Source organism: Microtus oregoni, unplaced genomic scaffold (genome assembly GCF_018167655.1).
Source record: "Microtus oregoni isolate MIOR12 unplaced genomic scaffold, Mior012 000059F_ref0000304, whole genome shotgun sequence".
NCBI lineage: Eukaryota > Metazoa > Chordata > Mammalia > Rodentia > Cricetidae > Microtus > Microtus oregoni.
The window spans coordinates 3,719,159-3,736,358 of NW_024543835.1; the positions used below are offsets into that span (position 1 = coordinate 3,719,159).

Genomic DNA, 17,200 nt, shown 5'->3' on the forward strand with positions numbered 1-17,200 from the left:
GGGATTCCTCAGCAACTAACCACAAAAATTTTTAATTTAAATGTTTTTTAAAAGTCATTTCCAATTCAACCTCATATGCTTTACTGCTTCTTGATAAATCTTCTGAATTTTTATAAATACTTTAAAAGATAATTTAGTGATGGAGGAAGGTCACTGGCTAATAAAGGAACTGCCCTGGCCCATTTTATTGGTTAGAAGATAGGTGGGAGGAGAAAACAGAACAGGATACTGGGAGGAAGAGGAAGTGAGCACAGAGACTCCACCGTGGGTTGCTACACACAGATGATTAGAAATGGGTTAGGCAAAATATGAGAATTAGCCCATAAGAGGCTAGAGCTAGTGGGCCAAGCAGTGTTTAAATGAATACAGTTTGTGTGTTGTTATTTCGGGGCATAAGCTAGCAGGCAGCCAGGGTGTTGGGGACGCAGCCCCACCGCTCCTATTACAACAATTTAGATTTAAACAATTTTGCATTTTATTTAGTTGTTAGCCAAGAAACTAACTTTTTCTGTAGGCTGTAGGGCTAGCCTGGGCTATAGAGTGAATTCTAAGACATCCATAGCTACAGAAATGAGACCTTGTAAAGAAACTTTCCTTGAGTCATGCATAACTTCAGAACTCTTGTCGCAGCAAGATACGTCACCTGAAAGCCCCAGAATTGTAAACCATATAATCAACTTGTTTACTGAACTAAGAGCTATGTGTTTATCACATTTTTATTTAGCAGGAGAATACTTTCTTGACTCATGTCACTTTGGAGTAGTAAACTAATAAAGAGAACCTTGACTATATATCTCCAAAATCCCTAATATCCTCTGATTAAGATGAGATTAGCTCTTATATTAAGGAATCTTCCTTTGTTCCATTTATCTAGTAGCAGTTAATATATGAAATGAAAAATGAGAAAGACATAGCTGGATTTTAAAACTACATAAATGTCTCTGTGGATCAGAAATGGCAAAAAAAATAATGCTAAGCAAATAGTGGAGAGCAATAAGTGAAATGAATTTGTGGTCTTCTGGCTCCTGATATCATAAAACTGTTTAAAATTCTTTCTACAAAGTGGGTTTTCAGAATCAAGATTACTATTTGAAATCAGGCCTCCACAAAAATACACCTATATGTATGTATATATGTGTGTGTCTGTACACATACACACTTTTACTTGAGCGTGAGCATTTTGATTGCTTTACTGAATTACAACTTAAATACAGACATGAGCTTAATGCATAGACCATAGGACAATAAAGGAATGTAGTGGGTAGGTGAGCATCGCAATCTTGAAAGCAGTATCTGAAGCAATCTACTTACTGCCTCGTGGTGAGATGTGTGATGTCTGCCTCATTCATTATAGATGGCTATAATAGAAGATATGGCTGTAGACTGAAATGATGAATGGGGGTAACTGCAAAACCACTGCACACACACATACAGGGGGGGGAGGAAGAGGGAGGAAGAGGAAGAGAAAGGGAGGGAGGGAGAGAGGGAGGGAGGGAGAGGGAGAGAGAATAAGTTTAGACTAAGAAAATATAAAGAAAAACATAGACATATTTTTCAAGCATGCCTTCAAGCCAGAGTCTGAACAGAGACACTCATATGCTAAATTACAAAAAGAGAGGCTTGTGTACAACTGGAACCCAAGGAATATGTCCCCAGATGAGATAGTCTTCTGTCAGTACTTTCATGACAGTGAGAACATAGTTATAACTTTGTTACATTACCCAGAAATAAATGTATAAAAACAGTGTGCTTCAGTGAAGAACATCATGGGTGACCCCATTTGGTACAAAGAAGCTTTAATAAAATTTTACATAAAAGTATCATCACTTGTACCGTTTCAAGGAAAAAAGTTTTTTTAATATTTATTTATTTTATGTGTATGAGTATTTTGCTTGCATGTATATAAGTGTACCAAATGGATGCCTGGTGGCCATGGAGGCTCTGAAGAAGATGATGGATCCCCTGAATGGGGATTAAGGGCGGTTCTGAGCCATCGTGTGGGTGCTACGAAACAAATCTGGGTCTTAAACACTGAACCATCTCTCTAGCCTCCAAAGTAGATTTTTGTTTCTTGTTTTGTGTGTGTTATGTGTGTGTGCATGTGTGTAACTGCAAGGGAGGAGAAGGAAGACATGCTGTGGAATGGGCTGTTCTGAACACATGCTTAGTTTCCGAGAAACATTTCATTGATGCCTTGATAAATGCTCACAAATGGGACTTAATTAATGTAGACAACTACATACATCTGGTTCAGACCCAGAGGGACAGCGTATCTTGCTGAAAGAAAGTAAACTTAACTTCCATGAAGCTGTCATCCCTGCTCTACTAATGTAGATTGCTATGAATCACACTTTACAGACAGCTCTTGAAGGTTGATTGCAATAGGATATTCCTCAGTGCCGACTGACGATTCTATTCCTTATACATCAAAAAAGATCAAACATTGATTCATGATTTTAACGAAATTCCTGAAAAGTTTGTGCTACTTGGTACAAGATAAGTTTATAAAAAGAATGGACTACGAGTATATTAGGTCTTGTTTTTGTCTCATCGTGAAATCTACCTTTCTGACACTGAATATTTAGGAAATCTTGGCATCCCCTGTTCTAATATGGAGCACAAAACATTTCCCTAATGCTCTGACTCATTCATGAGATTAGCTTACTGGATTTCCATTCAGTAGAAGACCTCCTGCTTGCTCACAGCCTGTATCTCTTTATTTATCTTGCCTGATGAAACAATATCTATGAACAGCTGAAATCTTTAATCTGATTTGCTAGGTTTTGTAACCAGAAGAAAGCTATCAAGAGTCTACCCAGTCAAGTGCCAAGTTCCTCGTTTGTAATTGTATTTTCAGTAAATCCTAAAGCATTGGAATATTTGTATGCTGTAATATTGTGGATTAGTTATAGAGGGAAAAAATCAATAGCAATCTAAGTCTTTATGCATATAACTGCATAATCCCCACATAAGTAGGTTGTAATAGATTCAAAAGGGGAAACAAACCATTTGTATTTCAACATTGCTCTAAGAAATTGACTAACTGAATGGAATGAGAAATTTAGTAAACTTACCTACAATGTAAACAAAATTAATGCACTCTAGGTATAGATACTGTCTTTTGAAAAGCAACATATATGTTTTTTGTTGATGTTGCTTTTTGAGACAAGGTTTCTCTGTGTAACAGCCCAGGTTGTCCTGGAACTCACTTTTTAGACCAGACTGGCCTTGAACTCACAGAGGTCTGCCCGTGTCTGCCTACTGAGTGCTGGGATTAAAGGCATGTACCACCACACCTGGCCTCATACATGCATTTTAAGTACCCATTTAAAAAAGTGATTATGAACTATACTTAGATTATAGTTGGACTAGTATCATACAGCTATTCTCTGAATAAAATACAACTGAATTAGAAACTATACTAAAATGATTAGTAAAGTGGTTGGCAATATAAAATCTGTACCTCCAAATCACTATTGGTTGAATTTAAAAATCATGAACATTACAAAATAAGCAACTGAATTAAGTAAAGAAATATACACATATATAAAATTTTGATGCCCAGAATTGAAAATGTATCTCAAATGTGCTTATTAAAACATAGTAAAAGTAAAAAGTAAGCATTAATGGTGGCCCACACCTTTAATCCAGGCACTAGGGGACAGAAGCAAAATCTCTGAATTTGAGGCCATCCTAGTCTATTTAGAGAATTCCAGTCCAGCCAGGGCTACATGGCAAAGCTCTGTCTCAAACAACAACAAAAAGCATTCGAAAGCAACGAGGAAAGAAGTGAAACACACAGTACTGTAAATATAAAATATTATAGAATAAGACAATAATAATGAGAAGCTCTATCCCATTCCTGTGTGAAAACTCAATTATATGAACAGTTCTTCCCAGTTTAATATCTAAATTCAATATAATTCAAACCCAAAATATGATCATGGATTTTCCTGAAATCTGACAATTTGATACTAAAATCACACAGAAGACCAAAGAGATTAGAATAAACTAGATAATTTTGAGGAGGAATAGAGTGGAAATTTGGAAGCCATACCAAAGAGCAATTGATCTGAAGCTATGCTAACCAATGGAATAGAGAAGAGAGCACAGAAACACAACTGTCTGTGGATGGACACTTGATATATTGCACAGACAATGACAGAAACCCAACACAGTGAGTGGAGTTGCTCTGAATGTTTATCAATGAGGGGAAAGTAAAATGAGATCATATATTCACTTTATACACAAATTCGGAGCATGGGGACCTTGGGGGAGGGTTGGAGGGGAGGGGAGCAGAGAAAAATGTAGAGCTCAATAAAATAAATTTTTTAAAAACATAGATTTTGGAAAAGTTAAAGCTTCAAAATTTAAAAAGTACAAAATTAATATTTTCTAAAAAGAAGATGCTATTTATTTTGTGTGTCTTTTGGCGGAATGTGTTGCAATAGCACATACCCAGATGTCAGAAGTCAAGTTGTAGAAATTCGTTCCCTCCACTATTTGAGTCCTACTGGTTGAATTCAGGTCATCAAGTTTGACTGCAAACCTTACCTGTTAAGCCATCTCTTGGAACCATGGGGTTTTTATATCATTTTAACTTTTATTGAAAATAGATTTTTTTATACACTAAATTCTGATCAGAGTTTCTTCTCCCCCAACTCTTCTGAGATCCTCCCCAGCCACCCAAATCCACACCCTTTCTTTCACTCATTAGTAAACAAATAGGCAAACACACACACACACACACACACACACACACACCAGAATAGGGAAAAACTAACAAACAAACAGGAAAAAAATGAGCCAAAAGGAAAGCAGAAGAAACACATACAGACACAGACATGACCACACCATAACACACAAAAAATCCCACACGAACACAAAATCAGAAACCATAACATATAAGTAAAAGATCTGTGAGGTTAAAAAAAAACGAACACATAAAGCATTTTGAGACAAAAACAAAACCTTCAAAAGTACCACTGAATTTGTTTTGTATTAGCCATCTACTTCTGGGCATTGGGCCTGCCTTTAAGTGTGGTTTGTGTACCCAGTGAGACTCCATTGGAAAAAAAAAACTAATTTTTTCCTTTGTGACCTGTTGTCAGTTGGAGATAGCTCCTGGGTTAGTGATGGGTGTTTGTCCACTTCCCTGCTCAACACTAGGATCCCATCTGGCTTAAACCACTGAAGGCCCTGTGGATGCTGCCACAGACTCTGCGAGTTCATATGTGTGTCAATACTATTGTATATGGAAGGCACTTTTTCCTCGGTGTCTCCTGTTCCTACAGCCTCTTTCAATCTTCCGACATCCTCCTCCACAAAGCTTCCTTAGCACTTGGGGAGGGGGAATTTGATAGATCCCATTTAAGAATGAGTATCCCAAAGTCTCTTACTTGATGCACATTATCGAGTTTTGAGCTTCTATATTTGTTTCCATGTACAGGAGAAGGAGTCTTCTCTGATGATGGCTGGGTAAAACACTGCTCTGTTGATAAATCAAAATATCGTTGGGTCATTTTATTGCTATGTTCCTTTACCACAATCGTATTTGGTTTTCTCATGGGTTCATGGTCTATTTAGTCTTAGGTTCTTGGCCACTTGAGCAGTATCGGGCATGGGGTCAATCTTCTGGAGTGAGCCTTAAATCAAATGAAATAGTCGTTGTTTACTTCTACAACTTTTCCGCCACTATTACATCAGGTTATTGTGCAGACAGGTCACCACTGTAGATCAAAGAGTTTCTAGTTGGGTTATTACTTTCCTTTCTGCTTTGGTAGCATGCAGAGTATCCTTCGGTACCTTGAACACCAGTTAGTATGAGTGAAGGCTCTAGTTAGGCATCAGTTTGATTTCACCATGTTTAATGTAAATCTTGTCATCAACAATAAGGCCTGACCCACAATTTTAAGTTTTATAATGTAACTCTAAGAAAAATTATCTGAAACCAAACATAAAAACAAAAACTGTGAAAAAATATGTTGAAATTTATTTTTATACTATAGAATGTTCACAAAATTAACTGTACACCAAAATATAGCAAGATAAGCTAAAAAAAATAGCTCAGTAGTTAAGATCATTTGGTTTTGCAGAGGATTAGCTATTAACACCTGCATGGTGGCTCAATAAAGAAAAATAAGTAAATCTAAAAAAAATCATTGCATGAACTAATGTGTACTATATACATATACATATATATATATATATTACCTTACAAAGAATAGGCATCTACACTATATCAATAACTTTAATAGAGAAAAACAATTTTCCCAGAAGTCAGATCCTGTCTACAATGTCTCAAGGCTTTCCCATGATGACCTAATACATACAGCCAGGTTTTACCCCTTTTAAAGGTTCTTCAGCTTTCCCAAAAAGCACCAGCAGCTGGGTACAATGTGTTCAAAAACATGCATATGGGAGACATTTCACATTTCAATTTCAACTGCCAGTTATGACAGAAGTTCAATTCATCAGTGATCAGAAATGTGAAGGTTAAAATGTAGCCATCAGATGGTCCAAAATGTGAATGTCTGCTAATATCAAGTTGTTTATAAGATTGTGGCAAAAGGAATGCTCCATCCACTACTGCTGAGAGAGTAAATAGATAAAACCATTTAGGAGAGCACTTCGGCAAATCCCACATCAAGATGTGTTTTATAGACTCCTTTAAACCAATATCCAAAGAAACTGCTATAAGGAAGTTCATTGCATCGTGGTTTGTAATAGTGGAAAACTGAAAACTTGGACATATTCAAGCAACAAGATAAAACCTTAATATCAATAAAATAACAAATTATTATGTACCAACATGGATGCAGCTGCAAATAATGATGTGGAAGGCAAAAAGCACCTCATAATGGTATGTATATTCTTCAGCACAAAGTTCTTAAATGTAAGATTTAAGAACATGCTAAGTAGTGATGCTAGATTGAATTACATGAAATGACTACTTTTTTTTATAACTAAGGAACAGGCAATAAGTGCATCTTAATTTCAAGGTAACACATGACTCCATGCATGGTATGGACATAGGATTCAGTATGGCATTATTTCCTTAGTGGTGATGCTGAGGAGAGTATGGTATGGATTTGGTAAGGTGCACTGGGGTCATTTCAGGTTTGGCTGCTGGATTTTACTTCTTAAAAAAAATTGGAATGTGCAGGACCCAGGGTTCTATACCAGCATAACATGCTTGCATGCATGCAAAAATAAAAAAAATCCTCTAAAACTGAAAAGGTTTTGCAGAAATTATGGCAGGTGTTAAATTTAATAAAGCAGGATGATGAATACATGGTGTACTCTTTGTGTGTGTGTGTGTGTGTATGTGTGCGCGCACGCACACACACGCGTGCATTTATTCTTGTAAATTTTTGTTGACACTTTTATTTTTTAAATTAAAGTCTGAATCGAGGCATAAAATTTTAATCTCACATTATAAAGAAATGCTTAGAAAATGATGAAATCTGCTGCTGCTTACTTCTCTAAACATAGCACCCGTGAGACTATTAGCATGACATGAAAACTGAAAAACATCTCTCCTCACACAACAGTCAAAAGCTTCCGATTCTGTTTTGTTCCTTTAGCATCGGTAAGATCATCATCATACAAACCATTCATTAGTGCCTGTCTTTTGCTTGTTCTTGTTTGGTGATGGTCAGTTTCATCTGTCTGCCAGTTATATGGACTCTGGTGACGTGATTAATAGTTCTTCCTTTCTTTCTTAACTTCTGATACATATAGGAATCTACAAGCAGAGTATGATCGTCTGAAGCAGCAGCATGAACGTAAAGGCCTGTCCCCAGTGCCGTCTCCTCCAGAGATGATGCCCACCTCTCCCCAGAGTCCCAGGGATGCTGAGCTCATTGCTGAGGCCAAGCTACTGCGTCAACACAAAGGACGCCTGGAAGCCAGGATGCAAATCCTGGAAGACCACAATAAGCAGCTGGAGTCTCAGTTACACAGACTGAGGCAGCTCCTGGAACAGGTAAGGCCCCCACCTCTCTAATATTGGCGAGTTACAAACTCTCACTTTTCCTCTTTTAAATAAAACCAAACACACAACTCAGGTGTTTGTACTGAAGCTTTAAAGTACTTGTCAATTTTTTTTTGGTATCATTTTAATCTCCCAATATGTTTTCGGTTTTTGTTTCTGTTCATTTGTTTTTGCCAATTGGAAATGCATTTTATAGGGAAATGCCAGAAGATTTCCATTCGTTCTCTGTGAATGAAGTTTTGACTGTTTAAAATGAATTTCTCTTATCTGAGAGTAGTTATATTTTGTAGTATACCTTTGGGGTTTTTTCTTCTTCTAACCCTAACATAGAATTTAAAGATTTATGCCTCCACTGGGAACATAGGAGGATACAGCATTAAAACAGACCCGAGCCAGGCAAGCTCCATGTTTTCTGAGCATTTCAAATTTTAAAATAATGTTCTTTATGTTGTGTTACTTATACCTCTCAAGAATATAAACTCTCCATTACTCTTGGGAGTTTTATATTTTCTCTGTTCTTACATGGCCTTCTCAATGTTTTAGCCTCTTAATTTGCTGGCTTATATTCTTGTCCTACCATATCCATATTTTTCTGCATTTTTATAAATGCATTTTATAAATGCATATGCATATCCATGAATTATATCAGCAAAAAACTTCTGTGCGGTTTCTAAGAAGGAATGGTAATAATGTCTGAGTGAGTCCTGAGTGTCTATAACGTTCCTATTTTTTGTCTATAGTGTTCTTTTAGTTTTAGTGAGTTTATTGTGAAAAAACACTACTTTTTTTTCTGTCGCATACTTTAGCCCCAGGCTGAAGCTAAGGTGAATGGCACCACAGTGTCCTCCCCTTCCACCTCTCTGCAGAGGTCTGATAGCAGTCAGCCTATGCTGCTCCGAGTGGTTGGCAGTCAAACTTCAGAGTCTGTGGGTAAGTAGCAGCTATTTCCAGAATTAGTTACCCTCTGTGTCTGAGAAAATTATAATTTCTGCTACCAGTTCAAATCAGGAAGTAAATTGTCTAATATTAATATCACACATAGCTTAGAAGGCAACTTCCCACTCTCTCAGGACAAAGCAGAGCGGCACTGTAGTTCCTGACAAAGCAAGGCTTGATGACCGCTCAATATTTCTGAAGGATGCCAAAAGGTGGATCAGAGAGCAAATATATCCTGAAGTGTGTGTTATATACACATAACATCCACACATATATGTTATAGAACTTCTGCCACCAGTCCGCTAGCCTGTAGTGAGCAGCGTTTTGATTCAAGAGGCCGAGTTTTCTTTTGGAACAGCCACAGCTGTGACCAAATGAGACGGCGGGGTTGAGAGAAGCGCAGGCTCTTTCAGACCCTGAATGAGTGAGCAGTGGATTAGGTGGCTGTAGCTTGTTCAGATACCCATTTGTCTTGTGATATTTGTGCACGGATTTTGCTTACTAATAAACGGTAAAGTAATCCTTTGACCCTTCTTCTCAAGTAGGACTCGTACAAATGAAGGTATAAGGGTAAGAGGCTTGGCCCAATGCAAGAAACAGCAAGCAGTGTGATTAATTAAATAAACAGTTAAGACTTCAAACAAAAGATAGAGAGACGTCAGTCTGCAGAGGAAAGACGAAATCCCATGAAAGGGATGTTTAGCTCATCTCATGTCAGGGAGCTTTTGAAAATCATTTCACAGTTGACAATATCTGAAAAGATATTTCTTAAAAGATATATTCTGAAACCTGCACCTACCCAAAGGAAAATATTTTGAGACGGGTCCACCAGTTAGGGGGTATTTGTTTAGGCCAAGATATTTGCCTTCCAAGGGTCCACAATTGAGAGATATGGGAGGAGCCGTCTATGAAACTATTCCATGTAAACAGAATTTCTAGGGCCTTGAGACTGGCTGCAATGTGTAAGGGGGAAGAAATGAAGACAGAGTTGGTTGTCAACATAAAGCGGAGCTTCCCCCTTTCCCTCATCGTCATTGTCGTCGTGGTGTGTCGTGCCCCCCTTCTCCCCACTTGCTATGGATCTAATAAAGGTCCTTGGGCATATTGTACTTCACTACAGAGTTGTACTTCCAACCCCTTTATTGTATTGTTTCTAAAAGATGTATATTGGTGTGTGTGTGTGTGTGTGTGTGTATGTGTGTGTGTGTGTGTATGAGTGTCTTCAAAACCTAAATCTGCTGGAGCCCATATTCCAGGTAGCTGTGAGCCACTGACATGGTTGCTGAGAACTGAAATCTGGTCCTCTGCTTTAACCACAATCACAGAGCCATCTTTTGAGCCCCCAGTAGTGTAACATTTGATTGGTTTTGGTAATACATTTGAGAAATGGCAGAAGGCTTGAATTAAAATACTTGTCAGGAGATTTGAGTGCTGAAGGACAGGAGATGAGAAATCAATAACAAAGGTGTCTGGATACAATGCTTTAGGGAAGACCTCTGCTCTGTTTTCCTTCGTGCTGCTATGACAAAACCCAGGAACAAAAACAAGCTAAGGGAGGAAAGAGTTTATTTCAGTTTATAGTTTATAGCCCCTCATTGAAGGAAGAGGTCAGGGCAAGAACTCAAAACAGGAACTTGAAGCAGAAAGCAAACACAGGCCCAGACCCACACTTAGCGAGCTTTCTTGTAAAGCCCAGGACCCTCTGGCCAAAGAATGGTGCTGCCCACAGTAGGCTGGGCCCTTCAACGTCAATTAGCAGTCAGAATTTCCCCGCAGACATCCCTACTAGCCAGTCTGTGGGAGCAATCTTTCAACTGAGACTCCTCTTCTAGGTGGCCCTGAGCTGTGTCGTGTTGACAGTTACAGCTAAGTAGGACAACCTCCATTTGAGCAGCTAGGGTGGTAAAGGACTGAGACGTAGATATGGCTTCAGGAAAGATATCCTTAAAAGTATGAAATCTAAATGAGCCCAATGGAAATGAAAGTTAATTACTGCTGATTAGATCACAATGAGTGATCGACCGTTTGCAGAGAAGGGAAGTTGATCCGTGCAAAGGAATGAGAATAGGGAAAGGGAAGGAAATTTTAGAACATTTTGTATTAGTTACTTTCCCCATTGCTGAGAGTTATCCCTGATAAAAAAACAGCTGAAGGGTGAAAGGCTTTCCTTGGGCTTAGTTTGAGTCTATCAAAGTGTGTGACTGCAGAAGCTCGGGAAAGCTGCTCATGTTCCATCCACAGTTAGGAAGCAGAGAGAAATGATGGCTGGTGATTAGCTCACAGGTCTCTTTTCTGTATTCAGACCAGAAACCCAGTCAATGGAAAGAGACCACCTACCTCAGGTAACTAGTCTAAATCCTCCTCACAGACATGCCTACATATTGTCTCCTAGATGGTTCTAGAGTCTGCCCAGGTGACAATTGACCCTCACAATTCCCAAGCAGGAATGAGGGTACAAGAGTTAGATGAATTTCTAGAGAAAATGGTAAGTGGTTAGTGTGGTCTTATATCCTTAATTCTTCATCATGAATGCCTGCACAGGACAGGCTTCTAAGAAGTCTATAGTTGCTGATGGATATAAGATAAAAAGAAGAGTAGAATGAGGAGCTCTTGTTCGGTGTCACGAATGGCTATGACGGCACTTGTCAGGCAATGCTCATTGTTTTTCCTGTGCTGTTAGACAATCATCTTCCATGGATGCCACCAGTATTTGATATATTCCCTTCTTTTCTCCTCTTTTATGAACGAGTACACATGAATCAACCCCATGACTTTTGTTCTTTTCCCTGGGTCCCAACCTCTCCTTGGGATGCCCACTACTTCCTGGAAGATCTTGATGTAATAACATACCTGTTGTACCAGACACTCTGGAGCCTGACATGGCAGGATCGATTTGAGACCTAACTGAGCAACATAGTGACACCAAGGCTTAAAACCACCAATGTCCCCACATCAATATTAACTCATATATAAAGACTTCTTGATTGTTTATACTCCAAGCCCTGTTCAGGAATTCATGCTTGAGATAATCCGTGGGTTGGACTAAAGAGAAGCAAAGTGCCTAACTCAGACTGTAAGGGCAGAGAGGTAAGGCTGAAGGTCTGAATGACTCATAGAAGATCAGATTACATTCAAGTTAGGTCTGGTGGTCTGGTGACTCACACTTGGAATCCTAATGGCTGGGAAGCAGAGGCAGGGAGATTGCTGCAAGTTCCAGGCCAGCTGGATCTACATAGCCTAGGCTAGACAGGACTACAGTAAGACATTGTCCCCAAAACTGAGGTGGGTATGGGGAGAATGCGAATAGATAAATTGCAGTCAGAGAGCGAGACAGTGGTCCTGAGAGTTAAATAGTGTGGGATTAGGAATGAACATCGTTTCCTGCGCTTCCTACATTTAAGCACTTAAGGTGTAGGTTCCCAGGCAGCCTCTAAGGGACATCACTGAAAAGGTTAGAGTATACAGAGCTCATGCTGGGATGTGTAAAGGGTTGAGCAATTCATCAGCAGGGTGCTGAGATCATGGGAGTGATCACAGAGATTCACAGACGGTGACGAAAGTAGACGAGGGCTCTGAGAAGGTAAGTATGCCTGAGGAAAGAGAAGAGTTGAAGAAAATCCAGTCATGGTCAAGAATCTGGAGCAGGGCAGAGAGCACATCCAGGTCCAGAGAAGCCAAACTTTATAGGAAAGCCAGGGCGCATTTGGTCTCAAACAGAAGATATAGTTGATGTTTTTCTGACTTTACTACACCTCAGTGATGTAGGGAAATCTCTGTCCGATTTTCCTTTTGCATATGAGGTCTGAATACAGCTAATGGATTGTTGGAAGTGTAAATGATAGTATAGACATAAAAAAATGCTGAACACCTTTGAGAAGTCATTAAATTCTGGAAACAAATGAGCTTTAGCATCTCTGTTTCAGGGTTTTCCTTTTTTATCCCCTTGAAGTCCTGCATGAGAAATTCAGTCACATATTTTAGGACGGAGCCTCAGAACTCTGGATGCTTAGAAGCATTAATTATTTAGGTTGTCAACACCTAAGACGCTGCATACCTGTTAACGCACTCAGTCCGTAGCAGGCTGTGGTTCGGATGATTTGTAAATCGGGAGTATTATGGCAGAGCTGAATCCAGGGATAGAAGTGCTATATGTGAGCACCTGAATTAGGGTAAGAGGTAACTTGCCTATATAGAATTGATAGGGTATGTTATAATATTTGTTTTCCAAAAGAAAAGACTAAATTCAAAGTTGTTTTTTTTAGGTGTGTGTGTGTGTGTGTGTGTGTGTGTATTTATTGAGCCATGTAAGCCAATTTTAATAAAGGGGACGAGGGCAATTTTTATATTTTTGATTTTAAGTCTAGCCCTTAACAGCTGAGTCATCTCTCAAGCCCAGGAGAATTTCTTAAATGATGGTGACAGGTATTTAAATTACTGTGATATGTGTTATTGTACTGTGAATGTTTGAGATGTGGTAAGGATGATATTGGCTAAAGTTATAGTCTAGATAAAGTATTCTTTAAATATACAGCCCCAGTGATTTTCCTTCAAGTGAAATATGGGAGAAGCTATGCCAACCAATCCGTCTGAAGAATCCAACTAAGTTGGCCCTCCACATGTGCGAGTTCTGTACATGGATTTAAGCAACCAAACTTAGAAATAATTGGAGGGTGCTGTTTATTTGTAATGGAACATAGATATTTTGGGGTCATTATTCCCTGAATTGAGTGATAATAATATAACAAATAATTACACAGCGTTTATGTCATATTAGGTGTTATAAGTAATGTAGAGATGATTTAAAATATATAGGAGGATGCATGCAGTGTCTATGAAAGTACTTTATTTAAGGGATTTGGATATTAGGGATTGATGGGTTTGATTTCGATGGGATACTGTATTCAAGCTACCCCAGATACAGAGTATCTCCAGATGCATTGTACCTCTTCAGATCTCAAAATACTAATCCCTGATGAGTCTTTTTATATTGTATGTATTCTATACAGTTGTTATGGGGGGAATTTGCTAATAGAATTTACATTTTACTGGAAGAAACAAAGAAATATAAATTTACAAAAGTAGGGTTTTTTTTACATTTCTGACCTCTGTATACTCATGTGTATGCCTTCCTAACAATATCCAATAACTCCTTACTTTCTCAAACTTACTTTGCTAAAAGTATTTTCTGCTTTGTTTATTTAAAATGTCAAATGATTCCCAAACATTCAAAACAGATTTTATTATTAATATTAGAGATTTATAAGTGTTGTTCTGTTTTTTATTCTAGCAAGTTTGCCTCCATTGCTGTCTATCCATTTATTTATGTATCCTTATACTAATGTTTTGTTTATATTGACATCCACTTATATATATCTAAGATGACATCTGTACATACTCTGTTCATTTATTCATATTTTATGTGAATATTTATTATGTTTAAATTGTTTATTGGTTTATTTTATTTCATTGACCCATTTAGTGTCTGTTACACAAAATGACATTTTTATACAAAAGACTTGAACACATGTCTTTTAAGATGAAAGATAATTTCTTACATAACCAATATAGAATTATTACTCAAGAAATAAATTTTAGGGCCAAGGCTGTAAATCACTGGTAGAGCTTTTATCTGCTATGTACAAGACCCTGAATTCAATGTGGAACACTACAAAATCAAATCTGAGTCAGATGCATCTCCCCCTTTTCTTAGAGTGTTCATCACTCCTTTATATGCCTACATAATTATGAGTGCCTCTCAAAGCAGACTTTGGATCCCCTGGAGGTGTAGCTACAGATGGTTGTGAGCTACTAACATGGATGCCTTGAACTGAATTCAGGTGTTCTGAAAGAACATGAAGCACTCTTAACTGCTAAACTATCTCTCCAGCCCCTTAAATTTTTTTGTAAAGGCATTACAAAACAAAACTGGTCCAATGTCTAACAGCACAATTCTAGTACTTTATTCTTACAATATGAATAAGCATATTTTAATTGTATAGTGATGAGGTTTTTTTATTTTTTGTTTGTTGTTTTGGTTTGGGTTTTGGTTTTTTGAGACAGGGTTTCTCTGTAACTTTGGAGCCTGTCCTGGAACTAGCTGTTGTAGACCAGGCTGCCCGCAAACTCAGAGAGATTTGCCTGCCTCTGCCTCCCGAGTGCTGGGATTAAAATTGTAACATTTTTTATACATCTGAAAAAATAAAGTGTTTTGATCATATTCACATCACTCTTTTCTTCTAGCTCCTTCCCCCTCTTGTTCTTCCTCTTCCTAGTCAGTGGAGTTCCATTCAGGCTTCATCTAACTGTCTCAACTTTTTCAGTATAATCTGATAGATATTAGGTACTAAAAATTCTTCAGTTAGTCTATTTACTTCTTTCCCTGTATTTATGTGATGGACCTGATTTCAGTTCTTACAAAGAGGTGAGGTAATCCATCCTGAGAAATCTGGAGAATATTTTTTAAAACCTGCAATAGCAGAATATTCTTGTTTATATACAATTTAGGGTGTGTTCTGTGCTCTAAACATATTAGAATAGTTATTAGATCAATACCTGAGTGCATGCATCGCTCCCTGCATTCAAACCCCAATACCTCCAAAACTGTTTAAATGGATCCAATTACCACTGTCACAAAAGCTTACTATTAAAAACAAGCCAATTTTGCATTTGAACTTAACTCTTCTTTGAGACAGGTAATAGTTTTTCTGTAAAGATGAACTTAGTTGACACCATTAGCTTATACATTACAGTTTGATCCTTGAAGATATTCAGGAACACTACTGCCAATCACACCATTGAACTGTACCTGGGTCTTTATACAGTACAATGAAGTTCTTAGAACTCAGGTATGATGTAATTAAACTGTCAGATATATTGACATCCATGCTGAATGTTTCCGCTCGTTCTGATTTAATCTGTAAGACATCCTGTCATGAACATGGACTTGTTGCCAATAAAACTGCCTCACCTTTTCCAGTTCAACAACAATTTGCATCAGTAATGAAACATAAAGATGTAACTGGCCCTGCAATTGGTCAGGGTTGTGGTTTTTTCTGGTAATATTTTATTCATCCCATCTTCATCAGATAGTAAGTATATTAAAATGCAGTAATAAATGAGCTAGAAATACTAAATGCCATTTTCTTCTTTTCTGACAATAGAAACTTAAAAATGTACATGCATATGTATGTCTGTGTATATGTTCACACATGTGTGCAGAGAGAAGAGAGAAAGAATGGGGAATCTAATATCTTGGTTTACTCTCTTGTGACCTTCATTCTTTGCTGTGTCTTTTCTGTGCTTAGGATTTCAAAGAGCTTTGTTCTGGCCTGAGACTCCCCAAATCAGAGGCTTTTCTATCCATTCCAGCTTATGAACCCTTCATTCTGGTAATGGCATGCAAACTCATGTCCACCTACAATATGATTCTCTCTTAGCAAATGATCTTTCTGATTGTACTTTAAAAACAAGGTTGAAAACCCAGGAATGAATGCAGGATTGTACTCTCAGCTGAAAATCCAAGCATGGCATAGACCAAAGGCAATGAAAAGAATATGTAAATCATTTCATCACTACCTCCCAAGTCGTTTCCAAGTCACACGTGAATCTGAGCTTTCCTTAAGCCCATTCGCTATTTTTGACTTGCATGAACAAGGCCTTGCTTTCAATGGTGTGCTTCCAAAGTATTTTCATGAGTGGGAGTTTAATCACCATGAAAAATAATTTTCAAAGAACCGTCAGAATTCAAATTAGTTTGGTTTGCACCTAAGAAGATTGCCCATTACTTAAAATATTGTTTGAGTAGAGACAATGATCCACATATTATTGACAACAAATTCCCTGTTCAAAGATGATAATGCAGTTCTAGGTAATAGAGAGTGAAGAACATACCTCCTCAATATTCCCTGTCTACTGCCCTTAGAATACTAATGATAGTATTTATTAGTTCATGTACAGTGTTTATTCCTTTTATTACATTTGACTTTAATGTTTCCTTAATTTTGTTTTTGTTGTTGTTAATTGTAAAAGACCGGAAGCCCCAGTTTCTCTTTCTCTCTTATTGCCTTTATGGAGTAATTCCAATCTGCCACATTCTTATTTTTCTTTTGTGCTAAGGAAACGTATTACAAATGTGTAATAGTAACTGTTTGTTTTTTTTTTTTTAAAGTTTTCACATTTCTCAATGGACTTCAAGAAAAGATGTTTTGGTGACTTTATGTTAATGGATGAGTACGGATAGTTTTCTTCTCTAAGAATTCCACACATTAA

General features: G+C 37.8%; 1 protein-coding gene across 1 annotated transcript in view; it reads left to right on the plus strand.

The window, feature by feature from the left end:
* LOC121438964 (dystrophin-like) overlaps nucleotides 1–17,200 on the plus strand; it is a 689,483-nt gene that overhangs the window by 658,320 nt on the left and 13,963 nt on the right. The window contains 2 exon segments of the mRNA XM_041639468.1: nucleotides 7,744–7,987; nucleotides 8,803–8,926. Coding sequence (XP_041495402.1) covers nucleotides 7,744–7,987; nucleotides 8,803–8,926 — 368 coding nt within the window.